The 22,254-nt window shown below is 45.1% G+C and overlaps 1 protein-coding gene across 2 annotated transcripts in view; it reads right to left on the reverse strand.

Moving 5' to 3' along the window:
• Positions 1 to 21,034, reverse strand: part of LOC137355780 (DENN domain-containing protein 1B-like) — a 63,596-nt gene extending 42,562 nt beyond the window's left edge. Inside the window, exons 1-4 of one of the 2 annotated variants that reach the window (XM_068021286.1) lie at positions 20,816 to 21,034; positions 11,038 to 11,102; positions 2,630 to 2,673; positions 872 to 921 (exon numbers count right to left, since the gene is read on the reverse strand). In XM_068021286.1, the coding sequence (XP_067877387.1) occupies positions 872 to 921; positions 2,630 to 2,673; positions 11,038 to 11,102; positions 20,816 to 20,832 (176 nt within the window). In that variant the 5' untranslated portion in view covers positions 20,833 to 21,034. The remainder of the gene's footprint in view (positions 1 to 871; positions 922 to 2,629; positions 2,674 to 11,037; positions 11,103 to 20,815) is intronic. The other variant, XM_068021287.1, reaches the window with a different exon arrangement.
• Positions 21,035 to 22,254: the final 1,220 nt, after the last annotated feature.

A 22,254-nucleotide genomic window follows, 5' to 3' on the forward strand; every position in this document is an offset into this window, starting at 1 on the left:
ACAGAAGGAGGCCATTCAGTCCATTCTGTCTGTGTTGGCTCTTTGCTGTAGTAATCTGAAACTAAAGCCATATTCCAGCTCTCTTCCCAAAGCCATGTCTGCTTCAAATTTTCATCTAATTTTCCATTAAATAATGCAATGTCCTCTTCCTCAACCACTCCCTGCAGCAGAGCATTCCAACAGTACGAAATGTTTCCCTCCTCTGTCTCTCCCCCTCCCCTTCTCCCCTCCCCCTCTCTCCTGTCCCCCTCACTCCACTCCCTCTCTCTCTCCCTTATTCCTCTCTTCCATCCTCCTCATCCCTTACCCCTCTCCCCTTCTCCTCACTCCTTTCTTTCTTCTTCCGTCCCCCTCACTCCTCATCCTAACCCCTCTCTTTCCCTCCCCCTCACTCCTCTGCCTCCACCTCCCTCACCCTCAATCCTCTCTCTCCTCTCCCTTCCCCCATTCCTCTCTTTCCCTCCTCTTCCCTCCCCTCTTCCTAATCATTCTCTCCCCCTTTTCCCCTCCCCCTCACTCTCCTCTGCCCTCTCTTTCCTCTCCCCTCATTCCCCTTGTGACATTTTAATCCCCTGGTTTCTGAGTTTGATATCCTCTGATTCACTAACCAGTAAAATTCCTTTGGAGTTAAAACAGTAAATAAAGGATATTACATTAAACCCTTTGTGCTGTGGTATTGTGTCCACAGGAACTAACTGAGACCTGACCTTCAAACTGAACTTAAGTAATGATCCCCACTGCCAGTAGCAAGAAGAACTGAAGCTGACCAGAGATTTAGGACATGCAGGTAAGGAGCAGAGGGGGGTCTGGTATTCAGCACCCAGGTAAGGAGCAGAGGTATTCAGCTCTAAACCCATCAGTTGTCTCTTACCTTTCCACATCAAAAGGGAAGCAGAATTTTGGCATGCTCTGTAGAGATTCCTGTGAGAAGAAAAGCAGGCATGTTTTGATCGTCTAATAACTACTGGCAGTAATATGTCGGATTAGTTATCTGTGAGTGGACCACTGATGGCTCAGGTGGGAAATGCTCAGCCACTGCGATATAGCCATATGTCATAGAATCAGTAGATTCCTGGGTTTAATCCCTAGCTCCCCATTCCAGCTTGCTATCCAATGACCTCTACTGGAAGGCATGCATGTGCAGTGCCGGATATGACATGCATGTGCAGTGCCGAAAATAACATGCATGACTGTGATGCCTCTGTTGGTCACATCGTCTGCTGACACTTGGGGTGAGATTTTAACTCATTCAAAACCCACCAGTTACAGAGTTAAAATGGCTGGTTGAGTGAACTGGGTAGAGTTTCACTGAAATAGGATGGAGGGAAAATCGGATAAAACTGAAGGGGGGGTAGAGAGTTCCTGCATCAGCAACAACGCTGCATCTTGTAAAGGAATAGGAGATGGCACTGAGACACCCATCAGCCAGGCAGCATCAGGAAATCACTGCCCTTAGCTTTTATTTAGGAGAACCCCTTCATTTGTACTGTGCACACATGATAAACCGATTCACATACATCACATTCAACAAATATTTAACATGACCCAAAGCAATCAGCTTACAATCTAGTGTAGAGCTCACAGTCGGTTATAACTCCCATCCTTCGAATCAGAAGCTCAAAATAATAAGTATGAATGTGTAGCTGAGGCTGTTTTCCCTAGAAAAGAGAAAGCTGAGGGATGAACTGATCGAGGTCTTTATCATTATGAAGGGGTTTCATGAGGTAGATGTTTTCACTTGTAAAGGAATCTAAAATTGCGGGCCACAAATAAGATAGTCACTAATAAATCCAACCGGGAATTTAGGAGAAACCTCTTTCCCCAGAGAGTGGGGAGTATGTGGAACTCACTCCCACAGTGAGTGGTTGAGGTGAATAGTGCAGATGCATTTAACAGGAAGCTCGGGAAACACATGAGAGAGAAAGAATTAGCTGGATATGTAGTTAGGGTCAGACGAAGGAGGGTGGAGGAGGCTCTTGTGAGAAGCATAAACACTGGCAGAATAGCCTATTTCTGCGTTGTACATTCTTTGTAATTCGATATAACATGCTGATTTAACTCTCCCGTCCAAATCAGGTCATAGGTTTAAACCTCAGTCCAGGACCTCAGCCTGTAATCTTGGCCAACACTCCTGTGCAGTATTGAGGGAGTGTTGCATTGTTCGAGATGCTGTCCTTCAAATGAGGCATTAAAGCTGAGGCCCAGTTCTGGTGGGTGTTAAAGATCCTGTTCGAACAGCAGTAAGTTCAAATGCATTCCATTTGATAACAACCTGCACTTTCAGTATAAGGAAGAAAGAACTTTCCTTTAAGGAGAAAATGCCTCACATCCAATGAATTCCTTTTGAAGTGCAGTGACTGTTGTTATGTAGGTGTACAATTTGAGGCACTTCTGATTAGTTGCTTTATAAATGCACAACTTTTCTTCCTAACAATACTAACCCTTTGACCATGATAAATGAATTTACTCGTCCAAGCAATACTGGGTTCTGGGTCTATCAACAAGCAGACTTGTTCAGCACCCATCTATGCCTGAACCTGTCAGTAGTCTAATTGTTAACCAGTTCACTAACAAGTTAGTTAGATTTTCCAGCAACAAGTTACAGAGTGAGATAAAAGATGCAGCTTACCTGGTCATTGTAATCATCAGGAAACTGCCTCAGCACTGCGGGGTCTAAAAGGGAAGAAAGAGCCCAATAAACCGGCATCAGACTCAGCACTCAACTTGTACACTGTACTCATGGTCCCTCCTGACTTGCTGCTTAGTGTACTAAGCTCTTGCAGACAATTTGGGTGGTTTGTTGCAAGAAAGGGGAACTGTAAGTTAGTGAAGAACCTACTCACCCTCTACTGATTCCTTTGAAAGGGATAGTGAGAAGTGATCGCAGGTTACCTTGGCGAAATACAGGAGTTGTGCCGAAGCTGCAGGTTTCCTGCTGAGCTCATCACCAGATCGACTTGCAAAGGAGACAAGCACCACTCGCAGAACCCAATCTCTTCAAACCAGCAGGAAGACTATCAAGGCCGCAAAGTGTACATAGCTGGAGCATGTGTCATATGCTTTCAGGAGACGGAACAATAAGGCAGGCTAACTAGCACAGGCAGGATGGGCTGAATGGCCTCCTTCTGTCCTGCATCATTCTATGATTCTAGGACTGGGACTGGTCTATAACATCTTTCTTTGGGATAGATTTCAGTGGGTCTTCATCAGGCTGGAAATGTTGCTTCCCAGTGCATGACTCATGTGGAACTGAACAATTCAGAGCAAGAGCTTCAAGGTACAATCCCAATCTACTTTGCTGGTTTATCTCAGCTGGGTTGGAATGGGAAATGCTACAATTAGCCTTAGCAGCCTGAGGCTGGGGGAGGATACAGCAATGATTCCTTTGCTGTTTGTATTATATATAAATGATTTGGAGGAAAATGTAGCTGGTCTGATTAGTAAGTTTGCGGACGACACAAAGGTTGGTGGAGTTGAGGATAATGATGAGGATTGTCAGGATATAGCAGGATATAGATCGGTTGGAGACTTGGGCTGAGAAATGGCAGATGGAGTTTAATCTGGACAAATGTGAGATAATGCATTTTGGAAGGTCTAATGCAGGTGGGAGGTATACAGTAAATGGCAGAACCCTTAGGAGTATTGACAGGCAGAGAGATCTGGGCGTACAGGTCGACAGGTCACTGAAAGTGGCAACGCAGGTGGATAAGGTAGTCAAGAAGGCATACAGCATGCTTGCCTTCATCGGTCGGGGCATAGAGTATAAAATTTGGCAAGTCATGCTGCAGCTGTACAGAACTTTAGTCAGGCCACACTGAGAATATTGCGTGCAATTCTGGTCGCCACACTACCAGAAGGACGTGGAGGCCTTGGAGAGGGTACAGAAGAGGTTTACCAGGATGTTGCCTGATCTGGAGGGCTTTAGCTATGAGGAGAGGTTGGATAAACTCGGATTGTTTTCACTGGAACGACGGAGGTGGAGGGGCGACATGATAGAGGTTTACAAAGTTATGAGCGGCATGGACAGAGTGGATAGTCAGAAGCTTTTTCCCAGGGTGGAAGAGTCAGTTACTAGGGGACATAGATTTAAGGTGAGAGGGGCAAAGTTTAGAGGGGATGTGCGAGGCAAGTTCTTTACACAGAGGGTGGTGAGTGCCTGGAACTTGCTGCCAGGGGAGCTGGTGGAAGCAGGTAAGATAGCGACGTTTAAGAGACATCTTGACAAATACATGAATAGGATGGGAATAGAGGGATACGGTCCCCGGAAGTGCAGAAGGTTTTAGTTTAGGCAGGCATCAAGATTGGCGCAGGCTTGGAGGGCCGAATGGCCTGTTCCTGTGCTGTACTATTCTTTGTTCCTCATGATCACAGACCAGGAGCGATCAGATTCAGGGTCAAAGACAAGTTAGGTGACCTCAGCCTAAATACACCTGGCCTTACTGCTGACAACTAGCTGTTCAATCTTCCACTAGCTCCTTCAATCTTCATAATCACTACCTTTAAGCATTAAAGCTCACAATGGAAGGAAGTAACTATGCTGATAATGCTTGTGGATTGTGTGCAGCGTCCTCTTTAAACAGCATCAATTGGGGAGTGGTCTGGGTAGCAGAGGTGCCCATCCCAGTACATTTATATGTAGCAAGAATCAGAACCTTTAGGAGAGGAGGGAGAAAAGGGGAAATCCATATGCAGTTGTGGAGCATTACTGACAAATCCCTGCATTGCACCAACAGAGTTGGACCAGTTTCCTAGCAGACAGGATGTGGTTTAATACAAGATGGGGCTGCTCATTAACTGGAGCGTGATTCTGTTTTTTTAAAATGTCTGTGCTACACATCCTGCCTTATAGCCCCAACCCCCGAAAGCACGTGACACATGCTCCAGCTATGAACACTTTGCTGTGCTGACAGTCTGCCACCTGATTGGAAGAGATTGTGTTCTGCGGGTGGCTTTTGTCCCCTTCTCGTATTGATCTGGTGATGAGCTCAGCAGGAAACCTGCGGCTTCAGCACAACTTTAAAGAAAAATCCGATCTGCAGAAACGAGTCAGACACCGAGACAGTCTCACAACCGCGGAACACACTCTGCCTGGTTTAGTTCCTTCAGATTTTGTCCCTTCCCTCCCTAAAGCACTGACCTGTAGCCACTGACAGCCTTGTATGTAACCCAAATGGCCAGTCTACATTTATGAACAAGTGTCGGCTGGCTATTTGACCACAGGAGGCATCACCACTAAACAGGTCCACACACTTTCTCAGCATATATCACAGTGCTCAGGACTCCGAACTTCTAGCTTCCTTATGCAATTGTATTGAGGTCACTCGCACAGCCCTTTGCTGCTACCCTGGCTGAGATCAGTTTAACTAGCACAGCATGGGGGTTGAAACTGGGATCTTCCTGGCTTGTACAACTCATCAATAACTTGTATTTATATAGTGCCTTTAACATAGTAAAATGTCCCAAGGTGCTTCACAAGAGCGTAATTGAACAAAATTTGACACCAAGTCACATAAGGAGATTTAAGACAGATAACTAAAAGAAGTAGGTTTTAAGGAGTGTCTTAAAGGAGGAGAGAGAGGTGGAGAGGTTTAGGGAGGGAATTCCAGAGCTTAGGGCCCAGGCAGCTGAAAACAAAGCTGCCAATGATGGAACGATGGAAACTGGGGAAGCGAGAAAAGGCCAGAATTCGAGGAGCACAAAGATCTCAGAGGGCTGGAAGAGGCTGCAGAGATGGGGAGTGGCAAGGCCATGGAGGGATTCTGAATCGCTTTTAGCCTGCTTGATTGGCACCCCATCCACAAACATTCACTCCCTCCACCACCGATGCACAGTGGCAGCAGTGTGTACCATCTACAAGATGCACTGCAGCAATGCACCAAGGCTCCTCAGACAGCATCTTCCAAACCCACGACCTCTACCACCTGGAAGGACAAGGGCAGCAGATGCATGGGAACACCACCACCTGCAAATTCCCCTCCAAGTCACACACCATTCTGACTTGGAACTATATCGCTGTTCCTTCACTGTCACTGGGTCAAAATCCTGGAACTCCCTTCCTAACAGCACTGTGGGTGTACCTACCCCACATGGACTGCAGCGGTTCAAGAAGGCAGCTCACCACCACCTTCTCAAGGGCAATTAGGGATGGACAATAAATGCTGGCCTGGCCAGCGAAGCCCACATCCCATGAATGAATTTAAAAAAAATGAGGATGAGAATTTTTAAATCACGAGAGGCCTCACCCTTTATTGGCTTAAACACCACTACCTCATCACACCACCAACACCCCTCCCCCACTCGAGCAAGGAGAGAGGTCACAGATTTCCCCTTGCAACTGCTTCAAAGTTGCAATGAGACAGGAGACTCTGTTCCACTATGTCACTGACCCGGACCCACATAGTCATTACATGTAAGAGAGGAACTCTGCGGGACATGCCTTCCCTTAGGCAGGACTAGTTTTATGTTTCCTAAGATGTTGGGAAATTTGTGTATGTACCTGGATACTGGGGATTGGAAATTCACCCAGTTCCAGCAGCAGTTGTCGCTGTTTGCAGTTGGGGCGGCACAGTGGCGCAGTGGTTAGCACCGCAGCCTCACAGCTCCAGCGACCCAGGTTCAATTCTGGGTACTGCCTGTGTGGAGTTTGCAAGTTCTCCCTGTGACTGCGTGGGTTTCCTCCGGGTGCTCCGGTTTCCTCCCACAGCCAAAAGACTTGCAGGTTGATAGGTAAATTGGCCATTATAAATTGCCCCTAGTATAGGTAGGTGGTAGGGGAATATAGGGACAGGTGAGGATGTGGTAGGAATATGGGATTAGTGTTGGATTAGTATAGATGGGTGGTTAATGGTCGGCACAGACTCGGTGGGCCGAAGGGCCTGTTTCAGTGCTGTATATCTAAATCTAAATTACAACAATTTCGATGAAGAGTAGGGAGGAGAAATAAAACAGACCCACAGTTCCCACTCTTAATGTCTATCAAGCACCCTGTAATAGCAGTGCTGTTGTTGATGGACAGGAGGGGACTTGGCCTGTGAATCCTCACACTTTAACAAGCGGTAAGGTACCAGAGGATGTGCAGCACCTACAGAATAAGGTGAAGGAAGAATCTGGTCAAACATATACTGACAGTGAGCTGCCCCTTTAAGGTCTTTGCCACGAGCTTTGCAAAATTGGGACATTATTATTAGTAAATTTATGACAACTCCCAACACGAGCATGAGAGGAAAGAGTATTTAGAGAATGCTGAGACCGTGCAAACTTGTTTCCTGTAGTATTTGGTAATTGCTCAGCCACAGCATTAACGCACTTGCTCTACCCCACTTGGTTTGAAGGTGTGTAATGTTAGGCCCAACAGCCTAAACAATTAATGAGGACAGGTCGTATTATTTAGAACTTTGATGGGTGATCTGATCAATGTGTTTAAACTGATTAAAGGATTCGATAGCAACAAAAACAAGAAATGCTGGAATCACTCAGCAGGTCTGGCAGCATCTGTGGAAAGAGAAACAGAGTTAACGTTTCGGGTCAGTGACCCTTCTTCGGAACTGACAAATATTAGAAAAGTCACAGATTATAAACAAGTGAGGTGGGGGTGGGGCAAGAGATAACAAAGGAGAAGGTGCAGATTGGACCAGGCCACATAGCTGACCAAAAGGTCACGGAGCAAAGGCAAACAATATGTTAATGGTGTGTTGAATGACAAAGCATTAGTACAGATTAGGTGTGAATACACTGAATATTGAACAGCAGCAAGTGCAAACCTGAAGAAAAACAACCTGAAAAAAACAGTGGGTAAGCAAACTGAACAAATTAAGATGAAATGAAATAAATGCAAAAAAAGATTGTAAAAAATGTAAAAAGGAATGTAAAAAAAAGGAAGCAAAAATAACTAAAAATGAAAGTAAAATGGGGGGCTGTCATGCTCTGAAATTATTGAACTCAATGTTCAGTCCAGCAGGCTGTAGTGTGCCTAATCGGTAGATGAGATGCTGTTCCTCGAGCTTGCGTTGATGTTCACTGGAACACTGCAGCAATCCCAGGACAGAGATGTGAGCATGAGAGCAGGGGGGAGTGTTGAAATGGCAAGCAACCGGAAGCTCAGGGTCCTGCTTGCGGACTGAGCGGAGATGTTCCGCAAAGCGGTCACCCAGTCTGCGCTTGGTCTCCCCAATGTAGAGGAGACCACACTGTGAGCAGCGAATACAGTATACTACATTGAAAGAAGTACAAGTAAATCGCTGCTTCACCTGAAAGGAGTGTTTGGGGCCTGGGATAGTGAGGAGAGAGGAGGTAAATGGGCAGGTATTACAGGATTCGATAGTGTGGATAGAGAGAAACTATTTCTTCTGGCCGGGAAAATCTTAAAATTTCAGCCCGGACATTCAGGAGTGAAATCAGGAAGCTTTTCTCACACAAAAGGTAGTGGAAATCTGGACTGCTCTCCTCAATAGGCTGTTGGATGCCAGGGGACAATTGGAGCATTCAAATATCAGATCGATAGATTTTTGTTAGGTGAGGGTATCAAGGGATACGGAGCTAAGGTGGGTAAATGGAATTAAAGTATAGATCAACTACAATCTAATTGAATGGCAGAACCTGCTCGAGGGGCTGAATGGCCTTCTCCTGTTCCTATTTTCAAACAAAAGCAGATTTTATTTTAGTCTCCAGTTCTTATTTCTTTTTCAATCCTTTTCTGCATGAATCTACACGGCAGCTATTTCACAAAAGGAGGCATTGTGATCAAGCCTGATCCTGATCACTGTCATTATCCACAACCTTTCTGGATAAGGAGCTGATATTTCTTTCTCCCATCTTGGGGACAGGGAGGTGACTTACAATATCTTCACTGGGGCCGAGCTATCTGAGCACAGAACACAGGCAGAACCTGAAGCCTTCTTGGCCAAGGCTGAGAACCACTGAACATGGTGCATTTACTAATAAGTAATTGAAGGGCACTAATTAAATCTGCTATTATGCCGTTTTCTTCCAATCTTCCCCAATTGGCCTTCAACTCAGTTAAACTCCTTTTAAGTTTGGAACACTGATGAAGTCAATCATCAGATAATCTAGATCCTTGCTCCATGTTTAAGCCACCCGTTGTGAGATGGGATGGGGAAAGGATTTAGTCACAGCTCCTGCTATGATCAATGTGCAATGAACTCTATTGGCAAGTACGTTTATGGATATTGGCTGGGGAAATGGTTGGACTCCCAGGGACAACACTCACGGTCAGGAAGCACACCAAGCGTGAGAGGAGCAAAGAAGAATTGACAGAAAAAACACTGTATTGCAAGAAATGTTTCAGATTTAATGCTATATTTCTCTACAATCTAACTGCATTAATGCTGCCTATCACTGCAATCTGCTTGTCTCCATAACATGTCTGCAGATTCCTTCCAAGCCTTGAACTCCTCTTGGGATCCAAATGAGAGTCCCTGTGCAACACCTCCAGAAACCAGTCCTGCCACCAACATTGTTTCAGGAGGGAGCCATTGATCACCTGACTTCCCACAAGCTTCACTAATCTGGTAAGTTAATATGGGTTAAAATCACCAACAACAATCATGTATTAGTAAAAATGAGGATACACAGAATTGGAAGTAGCCTTGTGTTGTTGGTTGGCAGATAGGAACAAAGAACAAAGAACAGTACAGCACAGGAACAGGCCATTCGGCCCTCCAAGCCTGCGCCGATCTTGACGCCTGTCTAAACTAAAACAATAGGAGACAGAGAATGGGGATAAAGGGTTCATTCTCTGAGAATTGTATGTCCATGTTTGCAGTGACACTAAGTTAGGAGGAGCGCTAAGTTGTGTAGACGGGAGCAGGAAGTTAAAAAAGGATATAGATTAAGTGACTGGGAAAAGCAGTTGGAGTTCAATGTGGGGAAGACACTTTGGGGAGAAATGCAAATAGGAATGTTATCTTAATGGTGAGATACGATGGAGGACTAAAGGAATTCAAATGTCCAGGTACATGTTCTTAAAAACTAGAATATAGGCACAAAAAAACATCAAAAGGGCTAACAGAATGTTAGCCTTTGTCTCAAATGGGCTGGCATAAAAAAAAAATTAAGGAAATTATGCTTTAGTTATACAGAGTCTTGGTCAGACTGCATATGGAATACTATGTTCAGTTCCGGGCACAGCACCTCAGGAAATATATATGATTCTCAGAGGGCGTACAGCATCCATTCACCAGGATGTTAACAGGATTTAAAGGGTTAAACTATGGTTTGTAGTTCCTTGAGTTTAGAAGAATGAGGGGTGATCAAATTGAGGTATTTCTAAATGAGAAGAAAGGATTCAATAGGATAGATATAGAGAAACTATTTCCTCTTGTGGGGGAATCCAGAACAAGGGAGCACAACATTAAAATTCAAGTTAGACCAGTCAGCAAACATGTCTTCACACAAAGGGCAGTGGAAATCTGCAACTCTCTCCCCAAAAAGTGGTGGATGTGGGAATAATTAGAGTTTTCAAGACGGAGATCAATAGATGTTTGTGAGGTAAGCATATGGATCGAAGGCAGGTACAGGGCAGCACAGTGGCGCAGTGGTTAGCACCGCAGCCTCACAGCTCCAGCGACCCGGGTTCAATTCTGGGTACTGCCTGTGTGGAGTTTGCAAGTTCTCCCTGTGTCTGCGTGGGTTCCCTCCGGGTGCTCCGGTTTCCTCCCACAACCAAAAGACTTGCAGGTTGATAGGTAAATTGGCCATTATAAATTGCCCCTAGTATAGGTAGGTGGTAGGGGAATATAGGGACAGGTAAGGATGTGGTAGGAATATGGGATTAGTGTAGGATTAGTATAAAGGGGTGGTTAATGGTCGGCACAGACTCGAAGGGCCTGTTTCAGTGCTGTATCTCTAAATCTAAATCTAAAATGGAGTTGAGTTACAAATCAACCATGTTTTAATTGAATGGTTTGAGGGGCAGAATGGCCTCCTGCTGTTCCTAAGTAAGAAGCAGATGGGAGGTGAAGGGACTTTTTGCAAGGATCTATATCCATCTCATGAGAACGTCTGATTTTTCTCACTCACCAATGTCTGCTGATTTTGGACACGAGACCTCGATAAACCACTCAAATGTCCGTTCTGGGCTTTCTCTAAAAATAATTAGAGCAGAAAAAATTGGTTAAGTCATAGCATCATCTGGAATAGCATGTTCTTCCATGCTCCTGAAGCACTGACTCAAGCTGGTTACAAGGTCCCAGGCTGCCCTATGGTAACCAAGCCTCATGACCATTCGTCATGTATGAACCTTGGAGAGCAGACACTAACCCTCACGCAAGCACACACAGACTCACACATATACACACAGACAAACACAGACACACACACACACAAGAACTAGCAGCAGGAGTCGACCATATGGCCCATCGAGCCTGCTCCGCCATTCAATACGATCATGCCTGATCTTAGGCTTCAATTCCACTTTCCTGTCCACTCGCTGTATCCCTTGATTTCCTGAGAGACCAAAAATCTGTATATTCCAGCCTTAAATATATTCAACAATGAAGCATCCACAACCCTCTGGGGTAGGGAATTCCAAAGATTCACAACCCTTTGAGTGCAGTAATTTCTCCTCATCTCAGTCCTAAATGATCGGCCCCTTATCCTGAGATTGTGCCCCCGTGTTTTAGATTCCCTGACCATTGGAAACAATGGCCAGAATTTTACGCCGCCCCAGTGGGTCGGATGGTGGCATTGGGGATGGTGTAAAATTGAGCGGCAGGTTCCGGGAGGCCTACCCTCCCCGCTTCCGCCTCCGGACAAGTTTACGGTGGTCAGGCGGGGTGGGGGGGCCGTAAGAAATGGCCTGCCGCCCGAGGCCAATCAAGACGCTTAAGTAGCCACTTAACGGCCACTTAAGGGCCCTCGCCCGCCTCCACGGGTATTTTATCCATGGCAAGCGGGTGTGCAGGAGACGTGAAAGGCCGTCCAGTGATAGCTACTGGCCTTTCCGCGCCCCGGGGTGGGGGGGGGCATGGCAGTTGGGCCAGGGTGCCCGATTGAGGGCCGCCCCCGCCTCCCAACCCACCCCCAGGACCCAAGACACCCCCTCCCCACAAACGACCACTCCAGCCTCACCAGGGAAGGACCGATCCCCCTGGTGTGGCATGCCCCGACTTACCTTCCCTCCTCGATCCATGGCGTCAGCTGGGCTGCAGTCCCAACAGTGACCACCGCTCCCGATGGCGCTGCTGGGACTAAGAGCTGCCGGCCCACTGATTGGCCGGCAGCTCATTGAGGCGGGACTTCCTCTCTCAAGTGCGTGGAAGTCCCGCCTTGGGACAATTAAAGCCTGGGGTTCCTGTAAAATACGGCACGGATCCCCGCTAGGCGGAAGCGGGTTCGCCACCGACTTTCATGTCGGAGTCTGGCTCCCATCCATCCATCGTAAAATTCCGGCCAGTCTCTCAGTGTCTGCCCTATCCAGCCCCTTCAGAATTTTATATGTTTCAATGAGATCACCTCTCATTCATTGAAACTCCAGAGAATATAAGCCCAATTTTCTCAGCCTCTCATCATCGGACAACCCCCTCATCCCAGGGACCAATTTAGTGAACCTTCACTGCACTGCCTCCAATGCAAGTATATCCTTTCTTAAATGTGGAGACCAAAACTGCACACAGTATTCCAGATGTGGTCTCACCAAAACCCTGAACAATTGCAGCAAGACTTCTTTATTCCTATACTCCAATTCCCTTGCAATAAAGGTCAACAAGCCAATTTCCTTCCTAGTTGCTTGTTGTACCTGCATGCTAACATTCTGCATTCCTGGTACAAGCACACGCAAGTCTCTTTGAACATCAACAATTACAAGTTTCACACCTTTTATAAAATATTCTGCTTTTCTATTTTTACGACCAATGAATAACTTCACACTTCCCTACATTATACTCCATCTACCATCTTGTTGCCCACTCACTTAACCTGTTTATATCTCTTTGCAACCTCTCTATGTCTTCCCCACAGCTTATCTTTCCACCTACCTTTGTATCATCAGCAAACTTAGATACATTACTCTCTGTCTCTTCATCTAAGTCATTAATATAGAGTGTAAATAGCTGAGGCCGCAACACTGATCCTTGCAGCACTCCACTCGTCACTGCCTGCTACTGGAAAATACCCTGTTTATGGCCATTGTTTGCTTCCTGTTCATGAACCAATCCTCTATCCATGCTAATATATAGCGTTCAACTCCATGAGCCCTTATCTTGCCTATTAACCTTTTGTGTGGCACAGACACAGACACACACAGAAACACACACATACATGAGTCACTGTTAAGCAAGCAGCACCATGCTGGAAAATAAAGATTTCAAACTACAGTTCATACTCCATGAGTATGGCTCCCTCTGTCCTCTTTCAACCCAAGTTCTGATAACTCAAAAGCCTCTTCTTGGGACTATGCTCCCTGGCACCGTCAAACTCTCTTTCCGCACTTTTTCCACCCTCTTTGAAAGTCCCTTCATAATCTCCTCCTTAACAAGTCCACTCTCCCAATCACCATCTCATCTCCATCTTGCCTTTTCTCCTCTAGGTCCTGAACCTGTTATTGCCCAACTACATCTCATTGCTCACTGAGTTCTTTTAATTTGGCATCTGCCTTTCCCACAGCATTGAGACTACTCTGGCCAAGTCAACAGTGACACCTGAGCTTTGCAGTCCTTCCCGAGCTTCCTCAACCTCTTTCCTGTCTTTGGCACTGTTGACCACTCCTCCACACTCCATGATTCCATCGCTACCTGTCCAGACGCAGTCACTATATCTGCTCAAATGGCTTCTCTCACTGTGCCTACACTTTCCTAGGTTCCCTTCTATTCAGTATCGACATGATACTTCTTAGCTAAATCAGACTTCAAGCATAGGGTCGGCTTTCTAATGTATGCCAATGATGTGCAACCCTACCCTCTCCGCCCCCATCACACTGCACCATCTGGCTATCTGACAGAGGCTTGGTAGAGTTAAAACCTGCTTATGGCTCCATATCAGCAAAACTGAAGCCATCGTCCTGGAACTCTCACCAACACCAACATGTTTCTAGGACCAACTGGATTACCAGCCCTGGCTGCTGGCTCAGGTTCAGCCCAATGGATGGGCAACTTTGGCATCTCCAGATCCTGGCCTGAGCTTTCTTCCATACATCTAGTCCTTCATCAAAACAGTCTTCCACTCCTGCAACATTACCTGCCATGCCCCTAGCTAATGATAGACCAGGCTTTATTCCCATTCTGATTGGTTATTGTTGCCCTTTGGGTCATGCTGACAAAGCCGTCACTGCCTTGAAGACGCATTTTTCTAATGCTCTTCTTTTCGGCCTCTCAGCTTCCATTCCTCACGAACTCCAAATACTTCAGTGCTATGTAACCTATATCAAAATACACTGAGCCATGTAAGGAGGTATTAGGCCACATGATCAAAAGCTTGGTCAAAGAGGTAGGTTTTAAGGAGCATCTTAAAAGTAGGAAAGAGAAGACGAGAGATGGAGAGGTTTAGGGAGGGCATTCCAAAGCTTAGGGTCATGGCAGCTGAAGGCAGGGCCGCCAATGGTAAAGTGATGTCAAGTGTCCAGACTTAAGAGTCTGGAGGACCCAGTCCAGCTCCTCCCCCACCCCAGTCAACATGCTTATACCTGACTAATTTAAATTATTGACTATTGACTTTCCCTTCAAACAATCGTTCTAATCCTACCTTTATTACAAACATTCTTAGGAATGGGAGAAGGCCATTCAGTCTCTTGAACCTGTTTCTCTGTTCAATTAGATCATGGCTCATCTGCACCTCAGCTCCATTTACCTGCCGTAGCTCCATACCCCTTGATACCCTTACCCAACAAAAAATCTATACATATACCTGCAGAGGTTATTTGTCAGAAAACAGATGCCAGAATGCTGCCTGAATTTTCCTTTCCTTACCCTGGGCAGAGGTCAAATACGCATCACCATTGCAGGTCCACTTGAGATTGACTGACCAAGTACATCTCAGGGAGCAAACCCAAAGGTGCTAACTCCTTGTTAGGGTACAGTTCTGGAGGGGAAGGGGGAGGAGGAAGCTGCTTTGTACTAGCTCATCTCAATCTCCATTCTTCATGGGAATTTTGGAAGCTGCTCAATGTTCGAATGTGGGTGGATGGCCCAGGGTTGGGGTGGTGTTGGGGTTAAAGCGAAGCCTAATTCTGTTCTCATCCAACTTCTTTCAGGGATTACCAGATACCAAAACAAGAGTCCCTCCTGTTCCTAGTGCAGGAGGTAATTTTAATCATCCATTCCAGGCCAGCCAAGATTAGGTAAGACTGTGGTGCAGCAACTAATAATCCAGAGGCCTGGGGGACATGGCTTCAAATCCCACCATGGCAGCTGGTGGTATGTAAATTCAATTAATTAATTAATAAAGATCTGGAATTGAAAGCTAGTCTTAGTAATGGTGCCGTGAAACTATTATCGATTGTTGTAAAAACCTATCAAGGAAATTTGCTGTCCTTAGATGGTCTGGCCTGTTGACTCTTAACTATCTTCTGAAATGGCCTAACGAACCTTTCCGTTGTCAAGGGTAATTAGGGATGGACAACAAACGCTGGCCTTGCCTCACATCCCATTAAAGAATTTTTAAAAAATCAGCATAGTCTATGAAACAAACCAGTACCTTGGTGCTCTGTGTGGCTCAGCTGTACACTGGACAGTATGCTTGCTAACTAAGCCAGCAAGTTTCCCCTCATTTAATCCTTATGGCACAGCCCAAAACGTCATCCAGTACCCAGCTCCCTATCCTCTGCCATTCTCATATGGAATCTGCTCGGAGGAGTATGGGAAGACTGATAAGATTCAACCTCTTTCATTCCAACAAAAAAGAAAAATTCCAAGGGGAGCACCCACCATCCGTGGTTAACTAAAAAAAGTTAAAGATAGTTTTTAAAAAATTCATTCATGGGATGTGGGCGTCGCTGGCCAGGCCAGCATTTAGTACCCATCCCTAATTGCCCTTGAGAAGTTGGTGGTAAGCAGCCTTCTTGAACCACTGCAGTCCATGTGAGGTAGGTACACCCACAGTGCTGTTCGCAAGGGAGTTCCAGGATCTTGACCCAGCGACAATGAAGGAACGGTGACATAGTTCCAAGTCAGGATGGTGTGTGACTTGGAGGGGAACTTGCAGGTGGTGGTGTTCCCATGCATTTGCTGCCCTTGTCCTTCTAGTTGGTAGAGGTCGCAGGTTTGGAAGGTGCTGTCTAAGGAGCCTTGGTGCATTGCTGCAGTGCGTCTTGTAGATGGTACACACTGCTGCCACTGTGCGTCGATGGAGGGAGTGAATGTTTGTGGATGGGGTGCCAATCAAGCGGGCTGCTTTATCCTGGAAGGTGTTGAGCTTCTTGAGTGTTGTTGGAGCTGCATCCATCCAGGCAAGTGGAGAGTATTCCATCACACTCCTGACTTGTGCCTTGTAGATGGTGGACAGGCTTTGGGGAGTCAGGAGGTGAGCTACTTGCTGCAGGATTCCTAGCCTCTGACCTGCTCTTGTAGCCATGGTATTTATATGGCTACTCCAGTTCAGTTTCTGGTCAATGGTAGCCCCTAGGATGTTGATAGTGGGGGATTCAGCGATCGTAATGCTGTTGAATGTCATGGGGAGATGGTTAGATTCTCTCTTGTTGGAGATGGTCATTACCTGGCACTTGTGTGAGGCCAATGTTACTTGCCACTTATCAGCCCAAGTCTGGATATTGTCCAGGTCTTGCTGCATTTCTACACGGACTGCTTCAGTATCTGAGGAGTCACGAATGGTGCTGAACATTGTGCAATCATCATCGAACGTCCCCACTTCTGACCTTATGATTGAGGGAAGGTCATTAATAAAGCAACTGAAGATGGTTGGGCCGAGGACACTACCCTGAGGAACTCCTGCAGTGATGTCCTGGAGCTCAGATGATTGACCTCCAACAACCATTTTCCTTTGCGTTAGGTATGACTCCAACCAGCGGAGAGTTTTCCCCCTGATTTCCATTGACTCCAGTTTTGCTAGGGCTCCTTGATGCCATACTTGGTCAAATGCTGCTTTGATGTCAAGGGCAGTTACTCTCACCTCACCTCTTGAGTTCAGCTCTTTTGTCCATGTTTGAACCAAGGCTGTAATGAGGTCAGGACTGAGTGGCCCTGGCGGAACCCAAACTGAATGTCACTGAGCCGGTTATTGCTAAGCAAGTGCTGCTTGATGGCAAACTTAAAGAAAAAGCATATAATTGCACATAGATGGGTGGCAGATCAGAAGATTGAACAGAATATAAAAAGCAGCAAAGAATGACTAAACGATTAATATGGAGGGAAAAATTAGAGTACGAGAGAAAGCGGGCTAAAATATAAAAACAGATAGTAACAATTTCTACACATATTTTAAAAAGTAGAGTTAAAAATGAGCGCTGGTCTTATAGAAAGTGAGTCTGGGGAATTAATAAGGGAAAATAATGAGATGGCAGATGAACTGAATAGGTATTTTGCATCAGTTTTCACCACAGAGGATACAAGTAACAGCTGTATTAGCTGTAAATCAGGAAATGGAAGGGAGGGAGGAACTCAAGAAAATTACAATCACCAGGGAAGTGGTACTGAGCAAAATGTTGGAGCTGCGGGCTGACAAGTCCCCGGGACCTGATGGACTTCATGCTAGGGTCTTAAAAGAAGTGGCTAGTGAGATAGTTGATGTGTTGGTTTGAATTTTCCAAAATTCCCTAGATTTGGGAAGATTCCATTAGATTGGAAAAAAGCCAATGGAACTCCTTTAATCAAAAGGGAGACAGAAAGCAGGAAACTACAGACCAATTAGCTTAACATCTGTCATAGGGAAAATGTTAGAAGTTATTATTAAAGATGTTATAGCAGGGCAATTAGAAAAATTCAAGGTAATCAGGCAGAGTCAACATGGTTTTGTGAAAGGGAAATTATATTTAACCAATTTATTGGAGTTCTTTGAAGAAGTAACATGTGCTGTGGATAAAGGGAGTTGATAAGAAGGCCGTTGATAAGGTGCTACATCAAAGGTTATTTCAGAAAATAAAAGCTCATGGTGTAGGGGGTAACATTTTGGTTAGCTAACAGGAAACAGAGAGTAGGCATAAATGGTCATTCTCTGGTTGGCAAGATGTAATGTGTGGTGTGCCACATGGATCTGTGCTGGGGCCTCAAATTTTACAACTTATATAAATGACTTGCTGAAGGGCCCAAGGTATGGATGCTAAATTTGCTGATGACACAATGATAGGTAGGAAAGTAAGTTGTGAAGAGGACATAAGGAGGCTACAAGGGTTGGGTTAAGTGAGTGGGCAAAGATCTGGCAAATGGAATATAATGTGGGAAAGGTGAAATTGTCCATTTTGGCAGGAAGAATAAAAAAGAAGCATATTATCTAAATGGTGAGAGATTGCAGAGCTCTGAGATGCAGAGGGATCTGGGTGTCCTCGTGCATGAATCGCAAAAGGTCAGTATGCAGGTACAGCAAGTAATTAGGAAAGCTAAACAGAATGTTATCATTTATTGTGAGGGGAATTGAATACAAAAGTAGGGAGGTTATGCTTCAGTTATACAGGGCATTGATGAGACCACATCTGGAATACTGTGTACAGTATTGGTCTCCTTATTTAATGAAGGATGTGTTGGAAGCAGTTCAGAGAAGGTTTTATAGACTAATACCTGGAATGGGCGGGTTGTCTTATGAGGAAAGATTGGACAGGCTGGGCTTGTATCCGCTGGAATTTAGAAGAATAAGAGGTGACTTGATTGAAACACATAAGATTCTGAGGGGTCTTGACAGGGTTGATGTGGAAAAGATGTTTCCTCTTGTGGGATAATCTAGAACTAGGGGGTCACTGTTTAAAAATAAGGGGTCGCCCATTTAAGACAGAGATGAGGAGAAATTTTTTCTCTCAGAGGGTCGTGAGTCTTTGGAATTCTCTTCCTCAAAAGACGGTGGAAGCAGAGTCTTTGAATATTTTAAGGCAGAGGTAGATAGATTCTTGATAAGCAACGGGATGAAAGGTTATTGGGAGTAAGCAGGAATGTTGAGTTGAGGTTACAATCAGAACAGCCATGAACTTATTGAATGGCAGAGCAAGCTCAAGAGGCCGAGTGGCCTACTCTTGCTCCCAATTCTAATGTTCTTGCATCCCTTCCGATGAGGAAATTGCCACAATCTGCTCAGCTCCTGGTCATGGTGGCAGTACAGAGAGTGTAATAGGGCAGCATAATCCCTGTCCCACAGTTTGCTGTATTACTGAATCAAAAGAAAGACTCAGTGATGAACTGATTTTACAAGAAAACAGATAAAACATGTGGTGAGAGGGATTCACATGTCACTGATTTTCACACTGGGTGTGTAGTTTGGTCAATTCACACAAACTTCGAGGATAGGAAACAACATGGACATGATCATGGTGCTGAAGTCTTGGGTGGACAGGAGGAGGGAACAACTAATGGATTTGTTGTGATGTGTAATGTAGCTGTGATTTGTATTTGGTTTAATATTGTTGCTTAAAACTAGTTGCAAGCTGCAACAATCCACTAAAATTGGCAACCCTGCAAAAAATTTTTTTAGAAATAATCTTGAAATAAAATCTGATTAACACTATAAAGCCAAAACTCAATGAACAGGAAATGTGATAAAAACTAATGAAGGAAGAGGGGTAGATCACTTATAAACATTTCTTGCGCTGAGTCCCAATGTTAAAACTGTGTGATAATTAGGACCCACACAAGGAGGGGCAGGGAAGGGTGTGCATGTTGGCAGAACAAATGGGACATATATAGATCCAACGTCCAACTGGGAAGCAACTAAGCTTGGAGTCTCTGGAGCACGAACTATTCAATGATCGTGCCCTGGCCTGAGGGGAAGAGACCAGACCCGACAAAGAAAGGAGACTTCTCCAGATTAAACCAGTGCTATCATGAGATTCTGTTTATGAATTAGTGAAACAAGTGCAGCTATCACATAGTTTGTAATAGAATGGCATTATAAAGGAACAGTAAAAGGGAAACTTCCTCTATGTTTCTGCTTCCTCTGAACTCAAGGTCCTTTTATTCTCAACTTTTACAAATTAAGTTGGCCTGTACCGGGTTAATATTAGTTAAGCAATGTCCTGTAACAGATTTAGAAATACTATACAACAGGCCAGAGTATCCACAAACCCCACCATCAGCCTCTGGTGAAACAGTTGCTTACAAACCACCCCATGAAGTTAGTTTAACATCCGCTCTCTGTGCTATTTCAAAGCTTCTTACTTTCTGAGAGTGATGATTTACTTTTGGAAGAACAAGCTTCTGTCAGATTATTCAGTGTCATCTGTGTTGTAGAACACAGATTGAAACAACTACACACAGCAGAACAAATATAAGAATGCTCTGTCTCTATCAGGTCACAAACCTGTGTTAAGCCTTCAGTGAAGGTACACACTTCCTTTCTTTAGCAACCATTTTGTCATCGCTTAATCTGCTGTCCGGACTCAATCCCAGGTGTACAAGCGACATTACCCTCTCCCAGTCCTTGCTTACCAACTACCTTTGTTGGCAAAGTTTAAAGCTTTAGCAGAGAAATTAAAAATGGGACTTAGGAACTAATTGTTTAAATTCACTTCAACAATACAAAACCACCTGTTAACTCAAGCATCAGCTATGCTGCGGTTTCAACTCCCTTCAAACCCCTATTTCGCTTCAAACAACTAACTGCCACTCAGCCACCGACTGAGCACAGCGATTGCAGAGAAAGAAATTCATCAGACAAAATAAGGAAAGTGTCGCAATCCTGTAATCGCGTTGAAAGTGATTGAGTCTCTTACTTGATCCTGGATCCCATGGTTGTCTACATGGCCAGTGTTCCCAGCTCCAAAGAATCCTGGTCTGGATTTGGACGGATCATAGAGTTTGGGAAGGAGAAGGGGGAGGGGTGGGGGTGCCTAGTACTGCATTTGTTGGATTTGACAGAGTTTTCTGCCAGTACGTAATGCTGCGATCTTTCCGTTATACTGTAGGAAGTATGATGTATGACGTGCTACTCAGAGCAGAGTCACTCTATATAGTGACACCACAGGCTTTGAGTTGAGTGTTGCTATTAACGGTGGGGACCACAAGCTGGGACAGAGGTTACTGTGGCATACTCCCTCTCCCTACATCAATCCTCAATATATTACAATTTTTAAAATGAAGTTAGATGCTTCATAAAAATATGACAGGGCTGGTAATGTGGATATGAAGAGTTTCAGCGCAGAAAAATAAGAGCTAAAATCTATCTCAGGATAAAAGTTTTGAATCAGTCGCACTTACACTGGTAAAAGTTCAAAAAAAGAATGCTAGCCATATCCTGCTGATTTCCTCTAACTTGATGCCCAGAGATTTACAAAAGTGTGACAACCTGCTCATTCCCTTCATCAAAAGCAATTAGCCTCTCACTGACCAGAATTTCCAGCAATTAGACTCAAATTAAAGCGTCTAGCCTATTTATACCCCCGTGCCACCTTAAAAGCAGAATAATTCCTGTTGTCATGAAATAGCACACCATCCAACTTACCACCAGCAATGCCACAGGAGATCTGCTAGTAAGATGGGCTAAAAGGAAAACAGTGTTTTAACCTGAAGATCCAAAGGAACTATCCGGAATGTTTTATAAGTTGGAATGTGGGCATCGCTGTCATGGATGGAAGGGGGATTGTTTCATTTTTCTCCTCTCCTGAAGGCAATGATTCCTTCCTAACATATGGTTCCACAGACATCAGGCCCCTTCCAGAGTCTCACCTGAGAAGACCAGTGTTCATTTGTGAGGCTAGACAGCCAGTGTGAGACGACTATTCGGCCATGGGGATATTACAGGTGAGCCCGGTGATATCCATACACTCAGAGGTCAGAGGAAGGTGGCACTGAATTGCAATCAGATCTGGGAGCTTCAATGGGATTTCCTTTCATTAACTCCAAACACAGAGGGTCACTGCAGCCCCCACCATTTTTAAATTCATTTATGGGATGTGGATGTCACCGGCAAGGCCAGTATTTATTGCCCATCCCTAAGTGCCCTGCAGTACGCAGGTAAGATGAGCTAACTCAGCACAGGTTATGGACTGAACCAGGGAGCTCCTGTTACTCACTGGCTAACTGCAGCAGAATCTATCTTTTTTCTTCTTTGGCCTCTTTGTCTCGAGAGACAATGGGTAAGCGCCTGGAGGTGGTCAGTGGTTTGTGGAGCAGCGCCTGGAGTGGCTATAAAGGCCAATTCTAGAGTGACAGA

Source organism: Heterodontus francisci, chromosome 43 (assembly GCF_036365525.1).
Source record: "Heterodontus francisci isolate sHetFra1 chromosome 43, sHetFra1.hap1, whole genome shotgun sequence".
Classification (NCBI taxonomy): Eukaryota; Metazoa; Chordata; class Chondrichthyes; order Heterodontiformes; family Heterodontidae; genus Heterodontus; species Heterodontus francisci.